Genomic DNA, 16,677 nt, shown 5'->3' on the forward strand with positions numbered 1-16,677 from the left:
TTTATTAAAGCAGTTTGACAGGAGCAAAGCAAAAACACAAAGAATAAGTGTTTCACATATTAATACATATAACATAATAATAAAAGAAAAGCAAAATAATGATACAAAAGAATGAAAAAGTTGTCCAGAGCAGCAGGATGTCTGAGGTCTGCAGAAACACAAAAACACAGCAGCTAAAAATAGTTGTTGAAAGAAAACGAGGTGGGAGCTGCTGATTCCTGAGCTTTGATACTGGATTAGCTTCAGTAGTTATTCCCATCACTGCTGTAGGAGCTACATTTAGTCACAGCTGATTGTCTTCTTTGACCAATCAGAAGACTACTGTTGTAAAAACAAGCAGACAAAGAACCAATGAGAGTGAAGAACAGGATAAAGAGCTCGTGTGATGGAGGCAAAGCAATAATCAGCAGACTGTAGCAGTTTCTATCTGGATGAAAGTAGAAGGAGCTCAGCGGAGCTCAGTCCCATATCTTTGGTTAGAAACAACATCAGTGATTTCCTGCTGCTCGAGATGATTCCAGCAGCTCTCATTACAGCAGCTGATGAGAGAAACAGCTGATGGCTCACAGCTCGTACACTGTTGGATCTCCAGATGTTCACGTGGCTGAAGTCTGTGAAGAAACTGTGGTCCACGTAGTTCACACGGCTTCAGATTGGACCGAGCTCCCTGGATCACTGCAGCATCCTCAGCTGGTACATGGACGTCTCTGCTCCTCAGTCTTGGAGCCCCTGCAGGTCCGTCCACACCACCAGGGTCTTCTCACTCACCTTTCCTTTGTCCTCGTCCTTCATCGGCCGTGCTGTGTCTTTGTTCCTGCGGTGTTGTTCCCACGATGCAGCGCTGATGTTCCCTCCTTGAATGCACAACAAGTACGGTGCTGGTCTTTCTCGGGTGGAGCAGAGACAGATTGAAGTCTTTCAGGCTTTAGTGCCGACTTCCCTGACAGAGGCTGGACTCCATGGTCTGCACAGGAGGCTTCTACACTGTGTGGAGGTGACTCCTGGACTTGAAGACAGGCTGCAGGTACATGTGTGATGAAGAGGAGCTACAGCAGTGTGATGGAGCTGCAGGTGTGAAGGAAGTCCTGCTGTCCTGTCCCACCCTCATCTTTGCTTCCTCTGTCTTCTCTGGACTTGTCCTCCTGTTTCAGAAACAGCACTGCTTCATGCCGAGGGTGGACGGGAGCGTTGGCTCTGATTCTTTTACCGTCCACCACAAGGAGACACTGATGCTGACCTCCTGATTCATCTGCATGTGTTCTGCTTCACACTGCTCACCTCCACCAAAGACTTCACAAACATCTTCTTTCTTTGAGTCCAGTTTGTCCCACAAACACTTCCAAATCTCCTCCTCTGAGATTCTGCAGCTTCTTGCAGTGTGACTCAGCTGACTTCTGACAGACCACAGACTGGCACAGCATCCACATGTGTCTCCTTTCAAACAGGCTCTTGATGTTTCCTCCCACATCATTCTGGCCTCTCAGTCTCCTTTGTTCTCCAGCTCTGTAGCTCCAGCTGGTGAAGCTTCAGTTTTCCATGTTGGTAACAGTAAACTACAGCCTCTGCTGTCAGCTGGGTAACTAAACAGAGCTGCAGCACGTCTCTGCGGTGGTGCTACATCCAGCCTGCAGACGTCTACATGTTGTAGTGGTTTACAGTCACCAGGGGGCGCTGTCCCAGCCATGCAGGCAGTGGGCTGCTCTGCTTGTGCTGTTGTTGGTGAAGCTGAAGTGAAAGTGATAGGTTTGTAGTTTGAACCTATCCACTGGAACGTTAAGGACAATCTGCTACGCAGCAAAAAGCAAGACACAAGGCACCAAAGTTCTCTGGTTTACTCATGCATGAGGGAGACCTGGCTGGAGCCAAGCGTCGTTCCACCACTTGACCACCATCAGACTCTCAGCCAGGCTCCCCATAGCACTCCTTTTATTGTGGTTACATGAATATGCATAGGGTCATTAACATATAGCATCTCACATAGGTATACATGTGAACAAAGAATACTGTGTGTGTGTGTGTGTGTGTGTGTGTGTGTGTGTGTGTGTGTGTGTGTGTGTGTGTGTGTGTGTGTGGTACTGCTGATCAAAGGGTCATATAACATCCTTGGTCAGGAAGAGGGTAGACCCCCCTTCACCCTAGATGGTTCACCCTAGATAACATGGTGAGGAAGTCCAGCAGTTCATCTAAACAAAAAGCACTTAGACTAGAACAGACGTAGCTACGTTAATCCTGCCATAAAACAATAAGAGAAGGTACGACCTCTCTCGTGCTCCCAGGATGTGGGTGTGCATTCCAGTGTGGAATACACACCAAGCCCCTGCAGCCTGCTAAAGATCACACATCCTATCACTACACAATTGATTATACACCTCTAAGAATATATGGTTAAATATTTCCTAATACAAATGACAATAATAAAATCTAAACCCATCATCACCACCCTGTATTGTCATTTTTTAAGGCTATAAGGCATATATATATCTTCAGCTCTACACCACTTGTCAACATTTTCAGTGCAGGCTTCATTTCATACACACATATTAGCCTTAGCATCCATGTCACTCTGCTGCAACAGTATGAAATTGGTAAAGGTGTTAGCAATCATTTTATTCACCATCGATCTTACACATGGCAAAATGCAACCTGTAAACAAGCAAAGCAAAGCCAATAATGTAAGAATGGGAGTCAAAAACTTTAGAAACATATTCCACCATGGTCCAGATGTCAACCAGGCTATCCAGCCTTGTGACGTGTCTCCTCCTGATGTGTGGTCCGCCACATATTTCTGCAGAGCAGTTAAGTTCTGCAGTGCCTCATAGATGTCTCCTCCAGTCGTATATCCATCCGGAATAAACGTACAACATGTCTCTCCAATCAGCTTACACACTCCTCCTTGTGATGCTGTTATCAAGTCTAGGGTCAGCCTGTTCTGCAGTACCATCGTTCTGATGGCCTTTTGCTCCTCCGCTAAGGCTGTTCCCAGAGTCTTAGTGAGATTAATGTGTCGCAGTAAGGCATATCGGTTGATCTCCACATGATCCCGCACCTCTGCAACTCCGATGTTTGGGATCAAACTTTGGAAGAATTTAGCTCCTCCACTCCAAATGCGGAATTCTCGTGGCACTCCAGTGTCTACTGTCACTCCAAAAGAGTTAGGTGAGGCTATATTCACCTCACGCTTCCGTCGGTTGCTAGGGTGATGTTCAACTCTGTCCATGAAGAAGACATGATCCGATAACTTCACCACGGCACACAATCCTCCCCATCCCTCAGGGAGTGATAGATAGGCTTTATGTCCACACAAGAAATACCAATCAGCCAAAACTCTTGTTCCTTTACTGCTCGGCACCATCCTTGCACATCCTGTCCACTTCTGACTCTTTGCTTTTACTGGTATCCTGTAAGCCCGGTTGGACTTGCATTCAGTCCTCCTTAATGTCAAGTTCTCAGCTCACTTTGCACTGGTCAAGCATTTCATACACCTGCTCTCATTCTCTGGAGGGCAGTAGGTGTATATGTATCCACATAAACGAAGCGGCAGCTCCCCCACTGACAGTGATCCATTGTTCATCACACACAACGGCAGTTGAGCTGTATTCAGCTTGTTCAGCAATATTATGTCTGGCAGTGGGTCTGACACTTGAGGCCAGGCCAATAAGTCAGTTTGCTCAGAACAATTCACATCTATAAGTGGCGACTTACTCCAGGTGATGTTCAGAGGTGTACTATAGTTGGCCTGGGACCAGAGGACTCTGTTGCCAGGATGAGTTGCTAAGCCCAACAGACACCAACTCCTGTCCTCTGGTATGCTGTACGGCCACAGTCCAGATGTATATGCGGATAACGGCATATGAGCACACACATAGCAGTCCGTCCTATTGTTCAAGTGAGCAGTTGTATTCATAAACTGCCACCAAAAGTTTGTAGAATAGCCATGAGGGTATTGGGTGTGGTTTCCTTGGACATACAGGGTCTCCACAGCTGACCATGATGACATCAAAGCCATTACACCCAGCAGGGTAGACAACACTTTACCAGCCATTCTGATGAGTACCTGTGGCTCAGTTGGTTTCTTCACCGGATTGAGACGAAGGGCCCTAGAGGCTTTCCCCCCCTTTGTACCCGGTCTTCCTGCCACTTACTCCGAGCTGGCCTGGATGTGTGTCACCTTTTTGCAGTGGCTTTGGTGTATCCAGGTGGGTCGTTCTGCAATCTTCACAGCAGTTGGTGTTGTCAGCAGAGCCTGGTATGGTCCGTCCCACCGTGGCTTCGACCAGCACTTCCTCTTTATGACCTTTATCAGTACCCAGTCCCCTGGCTTCAGACGTTCTTCCTGTACAGAAACAGAATCATCTGGCAGATTATTTGCACTCATGACTTCTTTGCTTTTCAGCATTTTAATCATCCAGTCTGCTAGTGTGTTTTCTTCTTCTGCTTTATCATTATCATTACAAAACACTGGAACTCTAAATGGCCTGCCATATATTATTTCAAAAGGCGTTAGGCCATTATCAGTTGGCGTGATTCTCATATACATTTTCACTAGCTCAATGCAGTCTACCCATGTTCTGCCTGTTTCCTCCATTGTTTTCCTGAGTCTCAGCTTTACTGTGCCATTAGTCCTTTCAACCAGCCCTGCACTTTGTGGGTGATATGAGCAATGGTTTTTCAGCGTTATCCCCAGATGTTGTGACATTTTCTCAATTACTTCATTCACAAAATGAGGACCATTGTCACTGTAAATAGTCTGGGGGATCCCATGCTCTGGGATCACATTTTTGCATATCACTTTAGCCACTGAAATAGCATCTGCTTTCTTAGTGGGGACAACTTCTACCCACTTTGAGAACGGGCACACAATCACCAGGCAGTACCTGTAGGTGTTACAGTTAGACAACTCAATGAAATCCATATGGATTACTTCAAATGGGTAGCTGGGTCTGGGAAACTTTCCTCTCCTAGGTCTGAGGTTTCCCTGAGCATTATGTTTACAACATATTAAACATGCTTTACAAAAATGTTTTGAATAAGCATTGAATCCCAGTGTGAAAAACTGCCGTTCGACTGCTGCCACCATCCCAGCTGTCGAGACATGGCAGAGCCCGTGGCTCAAACTTGCAGCAGTCCTATATAGGTTCTTAGGCAATATAGGTTTATCACAAAGATAGTAGACATCACCTCGCAGGCTTGCTCCTTTAGTGAGCCACAGCTGCTTCTCAGCTGGAGGTGAGTGTGACTGCATGTCTGCTAACACATCATGTGTGATGGGCGTAGTTTGCTCCTGTGACGCCAGAACATGAACCCCATGTGTTCCAAGGGCCGCTTCCTTTGCAATTTTATCTGCAAAGGCGTTGCCTAGTACAATGGGGTCAGTGCCACGTGTGTGTGCTGCACATTTACAAACCGCAACTTTACTAGGCAGTAAGACTGCTTTCAACAGGGCCTGCAACAATGTCGCATGCTCCACAGGTTTACCTGTTGATGTTGTCATGCCTCGTCTTGACCACTGAGCGGCAAAGAAATGAAGTGTAGCATATGCATACTGACTGTCAGTATATATAGTCACTGCCTCCTGTCTCTTCTGCGCCTGTTCTAACCACAATTTAGCGGACGCCACTTGTAACTCTCTCTCCTGTTTCAATTTCCCTGTCGCACAAGCTGCTTTCACTGTCAACTGGTCTACTAACATCTGACATTGTCCTACAACCAATTTACCTTCAAAATCATATTTCTTGCGCCAATGTCCTAAATACTTTGCGCTACCGGGAGCGAAACAGACGGCTAATCCACCGGCTCGATGACGAATTCTCACGCCTCGGGACTTTGCTGCAGGACCTCTATAAGTCCTGGCTGACGTCAGTCTGTCGGCGTGTCTCTTTTCCCCTCGGTGAATGTCGACTCCAGGGATCCGGCTCTCGAAGGACCAATTAATGATAGGTTTGTAGTTTGAACCTATCCACTGGAACGTTAAGGACAATCTGCTACGCAGCAAAAAGCAAGACACAAGGCACCAAAGTTCTCTGGTTTACTCATGCATGAGGGAGACCTGGCTGGAGCCAAGCGTCGTTCCACCACTTGACCACCATCAGACTCTCAGCCAGGCTCCCCATAGCACTCCTTTTATTGTGGTTACATGAATATGCATAGGGTCATTAACATATAGCATCTCACATAGGTATACATGTGAACAAAGAATACTGTGTGTGTGTGTGTGTGTGTGTGTGTGTGTGTGTGTGTGTGTGTGTGTGTGGTACTGCTGATCAAAGGGTCATATAACATCCTTGGTCAGGAAGAGGGTAGACCCCCCTTCACCCTAGATGGTTCACCCTAGATAACATGGTGAGGAAGTCCAGCAGTTCATCTAAACAAAAAGCACTTAGACTAGAACAGACGTAGCTACGTTAATCCTGCCATAAAACAATAAGAGAAGGTACGACCTCTCTCGTGCTCCCAGGATGTGGGTGTGCATTCCAGTGTGGAATACACACCAAGCCCCTGCAGCCTGCTAAAGATCACACATCCTATCACTACACAATTGATTATACACCTCTAAGAATATATGGTTAAATATTTCCTAATACAAATGACAATAATAAAATCTAAACCCATCAGAAAGCGAGAGTTAAAACACTGAACAGTGTCCACTGAGCTTCTTATGCTATTCTCATGCTCAAAGAAGTTTAACAGGAAGGACGACTCGTCCATCAGGCGTCCAGCTGTCCGTGACCGTGTCCACAGCAGAGTGTGACTGAGGCTTCATGCTAACACGCACACATGAAGCTAATACCACCACGAGCAGCTGCTCAGTGGATTTGGAGGACAAATGTCTGCAGCTTCTCACAGGCAGTATGCAGAATGTGGATCTCCACAAAGACTGTGGAGAGCTCGTCCCACACTCTAAATCCAAACTTGTCTGCACAAAACTTCTCACACGTTCCCGTCACAAGTGTCTTCTAAGTGAAGCTACCAGGTTCAGGTCCAGCTTGTTTATCTGGAGCTGCCGGAGATGATCCATCCTCACAAAGCAACACAGCAGATATGCAAACACACAACACAACCAAAGGATTCTCTCTGCATGTCTGTGGCTGATGCTGCTGGAACGAAGCTGTTTGAAACCTTGTTGTTCTGCACTTTGGGACCAGAAGAGGAAACTGAAGCTCTGTGCAGAGGGTCCAATGGAAGCAGCCAAGCGCTGTAAGTGTCTGCTGTACAGGGATGCTGGTTCAGCTGTGGCTCAGTTTCACAGTGTGACTCAATAAAAGCAGCAGGAAATCAAAGCTTGATGCTTTCATCAGTGTGGAAATAAGAAAGTTTCCTGTGACAGACGCTGGAGCTCTTTCACTCTCAGCTTCACAGTTTCAGCTTCAAACTTCTTCCAACATGTTTCTAACACGGCCACATTCCACCTTAATGGAGCTGATATCTTGTGCATCAGCACATTTTCTAAAGGCAGCGATCACATCTTTAGTTTTGGATGTTTAACTGCAGATTGTTTGTGTTTATAGCACATTAATTACAGCAGCAGCGTTGACCACAGTGCTGTACAAGAATCCAAAATAACTATTAAAATAACTCCTAATATTAATATCACACATCAAATATCAAATAACTCTCATGCTGTATTAAAAGCCAGTGAATACAAATGTGTTTTAAGAGCAGATTTACAGAGACTGACAGCAGGAGCTGGGGCTGTTCGATAGAACGATGTATATATGATGACCATATGAAAACGTCTATCGTTTCATATCACGCTCTTTGTTTCCTGCTTATGTGTTTGTGTTTTCCAGATAAAGCTTTCAAAATAAATCTGAAGATCCTGTTGAGAGTTTTCAAAATAAACACAATACATTACTGCGGTCGCTCGTTTATCGAGTTACGTTCTAAAAATAAGTCTCAGAATGAAGTAGCAGCTTTATGTTTTACAAGTATTATAGAAGTTTTAAGGCAGTTAAACCCTCACTGCACACTTTCTACACTTTTCTCAGACAGGCATGAACATTTTCACACTTTTCTCTCTTGTTTAAACAAAGTTCAAACCTTCATAGAAAAATAAGTTCATTATTAAAGAGTGAAAGCAAAGTGTTTCTGAAACGTGTCAAATCAGCCTTTTGCTGGCATTAAATGAGCTTCTGTGTGAGGAGCACTCGTCCATGGCCTGGGCTCCTCGCTGTCAGGTAAAGTTTCATAAAGCTTTTGAGTTTTTCTGCAGATAATGTTGGTGTCCAGCACGATGTTCTTTTTCCTGCGGTCACTGAGCCACAAAGCCAAAGCTGACTCCATCCTTACGATGTTCTTGTTGTGGACAGTTACAACCTTTTTGCCTCCTTGTTGAAACTATGATGGTCAGCATCTTCCTCTGCCTTTGGCTGCTACCACAGGTGCAAAACGTCTCGTCATCATTGTTGTTGGTTGGGGACAAAACGTACAAACATACAGTGCAGCACTGCAGAGTCACACTGCTGTAAATTTGAACACATTCTGTACTGTACAGGAGACACGGCACGAGATTGACTGACAATGGTCTACAGCCAATCAGGACGCAGAACACAATGCGCTGTAAAAAACAAAAGCATGCAAAATTGCACAAAAAAGATCAGCGAAACAGCGAGGCCGCCAAAGGTGAACTGTGTTACAGCGAGGGACCAGCGTATATGTGGTTGTTGGGACGATAAATGTCTTTGAGCTTGTGTCAGAAGACGAGCTGCAGCTTTCTGGACCAGCTGCAGTCTTGCCAGGCAGGTCCCACTAACTCCAACATATAAGGAGTTACAATAATCCAGCTGGGACGTCATGAAAACGTGGATCGCCCGTTCAAGGTTTTTAAAAGATAGAAATGATCTCACCTTAGATAAAAGCCTCAGTTTGAAGAAAGACCGCTGTACAACTGAGCTCAGCTGTTTTTCAAAGGTCACATTGCCGTCAAATATAAGCCCCAAATGTAATAATGCGATTTAATAAAAGAGCTGAACCAGTCTAATAGAGCGCCCTTGATGCCGCCATGCTCCAATGGTGAGGTCAAGATGCTGTGGTCAAGGCAGCAGTCAGATCCAAAAGCACAGCTGAGTCTCCTGATCAGTGGCTGATAAAAGATCATTAAGAACTTTCCAAAGTGCAGTTTCAGTGCTGTGAAGAGCTTTAAAACCAGACTGAAACCTTTACAACAGATTGCAGCTGAACAAATATAATCTTTTACAAAATCTTCGACAGGAAGGGAAGCTTTGAAATAGGCCTGAAGTTTGAGCGGACAGAGGATCCAGATCAGGTTTTTAGTACAGGCTGTACAACAGCATGTTTCAAACAGGCTGTACAACACCTGAACTAAGACTGCTGTTAAAAATCGCTAAGATGTCGGAACCGACAACCTTTAAAATCTTTTTAAACACGTGTTGGAACAACTTCATTTGGACAAGATGATGTCTTTATAGCATCACATCGTTCCTCCACCTGATCAAACCACACAGGCTCAAACTGATCAAAAACAGCTGAGCAGGTGAATATTTTAGCCCCGGTGCGATCTCGGGCGAGAGTATCGATGATGGCCAAAGGGCAGCGTCCAGCTCTACGGCCGCTGAAGAGCAGACTCAACAGACGCGCGTGATGTGGATCCTACTGCTCTAAAACTGGAGCTTCTTCAATCCATTAAAGAGACACAAAACCACAAAGACTTGTATAAAACTATCTTCCTTTATTGTCGAAGCTTAAAGAGGATTTTGGAAAATGTGAGTTTTGCCTCTTTATATTTATGGTGGGGATGCAGAACAAGGAGCAAAGATGAATGTGATGCTGAATCAGCAGAAGACTTGGACTCATTTGATTCCAGCTTTGATATCATTGATTTCAATATGTCCATTTCTGTCACACTTCACCTTTAAAAGTGAAGCCATGTGGTTCCTGGAAGGAAAAACACGACTTTTTCAAGTCTTTGTCCTGTTTTTATGAGAAATGTACGACTTTAATGTGAAACATTCAGAGTTTTTTCTCTTGTTGTGTTTGTTTGAAGCTGCTTCCTGTTGGCTTCAGCTGTTTGGAGTTTCCATTTTCTAAACTTCTACATTCTGAACCTTCTTCAGCTCTGAACAGATGATGAAACACTGAATGATTTCAAGCACTTTGTCTAATAAACTTACATCTTTCATTCTTTATACAGATTGAAGGGCTGTGGTTTGTCAGAGATCAGCTGTGATTATCTGGCAGCAGCACTGAAGTCCAACCCCTCCCATCTGAGAGAGCTGGACCTGAGTAATGACTCCTCTTCTTCAACTAAGAACAACAACCTGCAGGATTCAGGAGTGAAGCATCTGTGTGGTTTCCTGGAGAGTCCAGGATGTAAACTTGAAACTCTGGGGTCAGTCAGCATGTTTTAGTTGTGCTGAGATGAATATGATGTGAAAGTTGTGCTGACACTAAACTGCAGACATCAGGCTGATATTATACTGATCCACACTGAGGATCTTCATGGTAAAGTCTGTTTTCTTCTTCTCTGGTTTAGTCCATTGACTGCAGCAGAACAATGTTCACATTTCAAACAGTGATACTCAACGTATGGCCCGCGGCCCACACGCGGCCTGCCCACCTTTCCTGATTCAGAGAGAGGGGACCCTGATTAACTGTGTAGCTTCTTCCTCACAGTTCTAAGTATCAGACACAACAATGAATAATCCACAGCTGACTGTCTTTAGCAGGTCAAAGGTCACGGCACACAGCAGACAGTCAGAAATATTCTAACTCTGATCATTTATCAGTTGTGACACTGTGAGACTTGATCAGAGGTGTGATCATCACAGCAGAGGCCTTTGTGTCAAAGTCACTGAGGATCAAACAGAAACACATGAAGCAGATTTTCCTCTTCTGGCTTTTTATAGCAGATAACCTTCAAAATATTCTGCAGTCGATCAAAAACTGAAGCAAACCATGAAGCAACATGTGAACATGAGCTGATGCTGCTGAAGTGAAGCAAAGTTACAGAGGTTTGATTACAGACACAGCTGAGAGTTTGTAATCTGTCATCATTTTAAAAAGTTTCCATGGAACAGCAGAAATGAGGCTTTACTGTCAGAGGCCGACAGCACTGAACACAACAGCAGACTGGTGGCTAATAAACAGTGAATGATGCAGAAACAGATGTTTGAAGCTGTTCTTGGAGTACACTGAGAGAGAGAGAGCTGTGCAGGCAGGAACAGCCAAAGTCAGAGAGAATTCATGAGCATATTGATCAAACGTGAAGCAGAGTTTGGATCTTCTTTTGCTGCTGCTTCACTCAGTTTTGGTTGGAGACAGATGAAACCTGCAGCTTCAGGATCTGTGAGCTGTCCACTTTCAGCCCCGACGGCGTGTCCGTGTACGTGCCGTGGAGTGAACGATCCACGCTCTGTGTTTCCATCTTTGTGTGTTTAGCTGCTCTCATTTACTGTTTTAGCTGTTTGCTGCTTGTTGAAATAGTTTGTGAGCTTTAACCTGAGATTCTGGCAAAATACATTTATATTAAACATCGATTCAGGATTGAATGAATCAACATCGTTTTATTCAAATTAAAACAATTTAAATGGGAACATGAATTTTTTACAGCCGCCTCTAATGCTGGGTAATGTCAGCTGGTCCATGTGCAGCTGGCTGTGAGGCTCAGGGAGCGTCTACAAAGTGCAACACTGAAAGAACATCATCCATAAATATTGAGTAAGAACTGGACTCTCATACAGCGAGACTCAAATGCCTTTAAACATCAGCTTATCCTGCTGATCCAAGTCCAACACTGAGTTTGTAAAAACATGTTTGTCAATCATTTTGTTTGGTTTCTGAGGAAAAAGATTCAATAACTTGCTGCTAATACACAACATTTCATCATATTTCCTCATAACCCTCTTTTGTCTGACCATTTGATCCCATTTGAATTTGCAATAAAGGATCCACAGAGTTTGGTGACAATAATGACAGTAGATGTTTGTGTGAAAGTGCTGGAAGCAAATGAGTGTGTGATGTTCTTTCAGTGTTGCACTTTGTAGACGCTCCCTGAGCACTGGTCTCACAGCCAGCTGCACATAGAGACCAGTGTTGTTAGTCCAGGTCAGAAGATGACTTGTTGGAATGAAAATGAGCTTGTAGTTTGTCTGCTTTAATAATGTGACTGGAAAAAGGTGTTGGACTTCAAATATGTCCATTTCTGTCACACTTCACCTTTAAAAGTGAAGCCATGTGGTTCCTGGAAGGAAAAACACGACTTTTTCAAGTCTTTGTCCTGTTTTTATGAGAAATGTACGACTTTAATGTGAAACATTCAGAGTTTTTTCTCTTGTTGTGTTTGTTTGAAGCTGCTTCCTGTTGGCTTCAGCTGTTTGGAGTTTCCATTTTCTAAACTTCTACATTCTGAAGCTTCTTCAGCTCTGAACAGATGATGAAACACTGAATGATTTCAAGCACTTTGTCTAATAAACTTACATCTTTCATTCTTTATACAGATTGAGGAACTGTGGTTTGTCAGAGATCAGCTGTGATTATCTGGCAGCAGCACTGAAGTCCAACCCCTCCCATCTGAGAGAGCTGTACCTGAGCTACAACAACAACCTGAAGGATCCAGGAGTGAAGCATCTGTGTGGTTTCCTGGAGAGTCCAGGATGTAAACTTGAAACTCTGGGGTCAGTCAGCATGTTTTAGTTGTGCTGAGATGAATATGATGTGAAAGTTGTGCTGACACTAAACTGCAGACATCAGGCTGATATTATACTGATCCACACTGAGGATCTTCATGGTAAAGTCTGTTTTCTTCTTCTCTGGTTTAGTCCATTGACTGCAGCAGAACAATGTTCACATTTCAAACCTTCAAAGAAGAAGAAAAATCCTCCACTGGAAAATTCACTATGAAACTCAGGGAAGGAACAGTTAGTTCCTTTACAAAGAGGTGGAGGTGGTGGGGCCACAGCACCATCATCACTGAGTGCCATAGGACACTTAACCTTTGTTTCCATATGCTGGGAACTTCCTGTTGTTCCAAGGAGGACTGGAAAATGTGTGAAAATCTCCCAGTCAGTTCCTCACAGCACACTTCAATCATTTCCCTCCCACAGCATCAGGACCAGGGCTTTTTCTCTCTTTGGTCCCACTAAGAGATTTCCACACAAACACCTCATCAGTGGGACTCTCAGAGCTACCAGCCCTTTGCTACAATCACAAAGCTCTTCATTGAAATCAATGATATCAAAGCTGGAATCAAATGAGTCCAAGTCTTCTGCTGATTCAGCATCACATTCATCTTTGCTCCTTGTTCTGCATCCCCACCATGGACTTCATTCCTTTCCAAGCCAGCCTTGAGTGTCCTTTATTCAGCTCATCCTCTGCTTTACTTTTACACCTGATTTTAGCTGCTTTATCTCTCTTTCAACAGGTTTCTGTGCCTCAATCTTTTTCTTCTCTCCCTCATAACAAGACAGCTTCTTCTGCCTGAGAACATGTTGGAGTGATTTACTAATCCAGGGCTGCTTATTGGGGAAAATACTTCCTGTTTGCAAAGTAATCCCCATTTTTCCCAGAAAGAAATGTCAGTAGAAATCGATGATCTAAGTGAGAACATGAGCCTTTCAAAAGTCCCAGTGGGTGCAGTCAAAGCAGTCCCTCAGTCCCAGTATAGAGTCTTTGGTCCAGACTGGAACAGCTGTGTGCCCAGTTTGAGCTCTCTTCAGTGCTGTGACCTGACAGACCCAGAGGGGCCATCACATCACATTTAGAAGCTCCCCTGATGGAGCCACAACACATGTCCAATACTTAGTCTGTCTTGTTGGACCAACTGGAAGAAATGATTCAAGGACTTAGTCACAGAACAGAGATTCAAATCTCCAAAATCCAACTGGCTGCATCAGGACATATAGTCTGAAACTCTGCACAGTTTCCTGTTTGAAGCTGCTTCCTGTTGGCTTCAGCTGTTTGGAGTTTCCATTTTCTAAACTTCTACATTCTGAACCTTCTTCAGCTCTGAACAGATGATGAAACACTGAATGATTTCAAGCTCTTTGTCTAATAAACTTACATCTTTCATTCTTTATACAGATTGATGAACTGTGGTTTGTCAGAGATCAGCTGTGATTATCTGGCAGCAGCACTGAAGTCCAACCCCTCCCATCTGAGAGAGCTGTACCTGAGCTCCAACTACAACCTGCAGGATCCAGATGTGAAGCAGCTGTCTGATCTTCAGCAGAGTCCAGACTACAGACTGGAGACTCTGAGGTCAGTAGAGTGATGGAGTGAGTGGGTGGTGCTGTCAGCAGTATTGTACTAAACACAGTCAGTATGAAACAAAGATCCAGTGTTTCCTGTAAAGCTGCAGCTTCTCAGTGAAGCTGTGAGAGGAGAACGGTGACAGGCTTCAGGATTGGACACAAACACTTCCTGTTTCTCACCTTTATGGTCACCATAGTAACGGCTGACACGCTCTGATCAAACACTGTCAACAGCCAATCAGCTCTCTGAACAAAGCAGCACGCAGACCAATGACTGCATTGATTTCCAAGTTTAAAGCAGTGAAGAACACAGTCTGTAGGTGAGGAAGAATTTAGTGAGAGCAGATGTTTGGATGGAATTCCTCCAGTTAACAGCTGGAACCGTCCATCTGGATTGTTGGGCTTGTTGTTGGGGTTCCTACAGAGCTCAGAGTGGACACACCAAGGTTCTTCTAATGAATGAAAGTCCAAACTCAAACTAGGAGGGAAAAACATTTTCAGCAACTTCAATAAAAATCCAAAGATTAGAAAAAGTGAAGCAACAATGAGTCCTAGTACAGTCCCAGCACTGACGTCCCTGCTGCTCTTTATACTGGATGTGCTGCATCACTGACTGACAGCTGATGAAGAGTCTCTGGAAACACTCGTTTATCTCCTCTGCTCTTCCTCCTTCTCTCTGCAGGTGGAGGTTATGATGGTAAACAGGACGGTGTGTGTGCTGAGAGAGGAGCAGCTGTGTCCTGATGATCCAGAGAGGTTGAAGCAGCAGCAGCTTGTGTGTAGAGACGCTCTGACTGGGCCATGTTACTGGGAGGTGGAGAGGAGAGCTTCATCCAGCAGTGACTGACAGAGGAATGAAGTGCAGATGACTGTCAGTGCTGCAGAGTGAACTGCTCTGAGAACAGCTCCACTGTCAGACACAATGTAGAGTCCAGCATCAGCCCTGTGTGTCCCTCTGGATCTGACAGAGGATCATCAGTGTATCTGGACTGCTCTGCTGCTGCTCTGTCCTTCTACAGTCTCTGCACAGTCTCTGTCTCACTCTGGAAAGATTTTACAACTTGTTGTAATTACAGAACGTTAATATAATATTCAAACATGTGATCTTCTCTTTATTTCTGAATCTTTACCAAATAAAGAAAAACCAAACTAACAAACAGAAGCTGTCGTGTCCTTTTTCACCACATCTGTGAATCTTTTCTGTGTTTTTCCTCTTTTCCTCCTTCCTGCAGCTCCATCTTCATCATTCTGTGTCCAGTATATGTGAACATGTCCAAAGCATCTGAGCCTCATGTTACCCGTTTGTGTGAGTTACGCCTGTCGTTGTGTTGTGGTGTATAAATAAGGGGCAGGAGACAGCGCTGGATCTCTGAGTTCTTTACTCTCAAATTCTGCAACATCTGCAATATCTAGAAATGCAAACCTGTGAGCTGTGTGTGTTGTGCGTCTGCTCGGCCACCTCTCCTCCGGCCATGCTGGAAGCAGCTGTGCGTTTGACAGTTTTATCGACTCGACAATAATCGAACAAATTAAATGTTCAAAAATATCAACTTAAGCACTTCAAAGTCAACAAAAAGCTTAAAACAATGAAAAAATATTTCACTGACAAAACAACAGCTCATAAGAACGATACACAAAATAATACAGAAACAAACAAATAAAAGTTATTAACCAGGATCCATGTTTTTGTCACAAACACTGAATCAGCTGATTCACTCTTTATGTTTCTGAGTTTGTTTTGTGATTATAGTTCTGGTTTCTGTTTCTGTGTCTTCACTGTGTCCCACGTCTCCTTACTTTGGACTCTGTGTTATATTTCCTGTTTTACTTTGACAGTCCTGTGTTACTGTTTCCTGTCTCGTGTGTGTAATTGGTCCCAGCTGTGTTTCCCTCCTGCCTCCCGTTCCCTGATTACTAAACTGCGTCCACGCCGCCGGCGCTCCTCTCCACAGCTGGATTCCAGGATTTCAGAGCATCCAGCTGTGGTGAGTGATGGAGACACTTTCTCTGCTCCCTCAGTAATCAGGGCAGTTTATTGAACATCAGAGGACATAAAGGACTGTTTTTCACCTGCCCGTTCTGAACCTGGACATTAAAGACTGCTGGCTTCAAGGACATTAATCCCAGTGTCAGCCAGCCAATAACAGCCTGTGTTTTTCAGCTCTTTAGGAGTCAGAAATGAGAAAGACACAGACTGCTAACCTCTCCCTGCAGGAAATAAGCTCCGCCTCTTCCTTTCCTGTATATGAGTGATTCTGACATGAGACACAATGAGTTTCCTGTTTATTGTGACTTAAAGCGAGCAGCAATGACACTAAACTGTGTGTTTCCAGCTGAAGCTGCTTTTTGTGTTGCTCCCACAATCCTGTCTAAAACAGTCAGTGAGGAAAACTCAGTTTATGCTTCCAAGCTCATTGTGAGAGGGCACATTGTGTTCCTGCAAGTGCTGATTTTGTCTGCATCCCTGAGTTTA

The 16,677-nt window shown here is 44.3% G+C and overlaps 2 protein-coding genes and 1 pseudogene across 3 annotated transcripts in view; 2 read left to right on the forward strand and 1 right to left on the reverse strand.

The window, feature by feature from the left end:
- Positions 1-15,355, forward strand: part of LOC146681994 (NLR family CARD domain-containing protein 3-like) — a 73,909-nt gene extending 58,554 nt beyond the window's left edge. The window contains exons 5-6 of the mRNA XM_085448445.1: positions 14,035-14,211; positions 14,887-15,355. Coding sequence (XP_085304571.1) covers positions 14,035-14,211; positions 14,887-14,899 — 190 coding nt within the window. The 3' untranslated portion in view covers positions 14,900-15,355. The remainder of the gene's footprint in view (positions 1-14,034; positions 14,212-14,886) is intronic.
- LOC146681980 (NACHT, LRR and PYD domains-containing protein 12-like) overlaps positions 1-16,677 on the forward strand; it is a 427,057-nt gene that overhangs the window by 342,483 nt on the left and 67,897 nt on the right. For both annotated transcript variants that reach the window (XM_085448432.1, XM_085448434.1), the window contains 2 exons: positions 10,148-10,345; positions 12,453-12,629. In XM_085448432.1, the coding sequence (XP_085304558.1) occupies positions 10,148-10,345; positions 12,453-12,629 (375 nt within the window). The remainder of the gene's footprint in view (positions 1-10,147; positions 10,346-12,452; positions 12,630-16,677) is intronic.
- LOC146681996 (uncharacterized) lies at positions 2,478-5,555 on the reverse strand (annotated as a pseudogene).

Source organism: Copadichromis virginalis, linkage group LG23, assembly GCF_057382275.1.
Source record: "Copadichromis virginalis isolate Kocher_CV1m ecotype Utaka linkage group LG23, C_Virginalis_male_GT1.1, whole genome shotgun sequence".
Lineage (NCBI taxonomy): Eukaryota > Metazoa > Chordata > Actinopteri > Cichliformes > Cichlidae > Copadichromis > Copadichromis virginalis.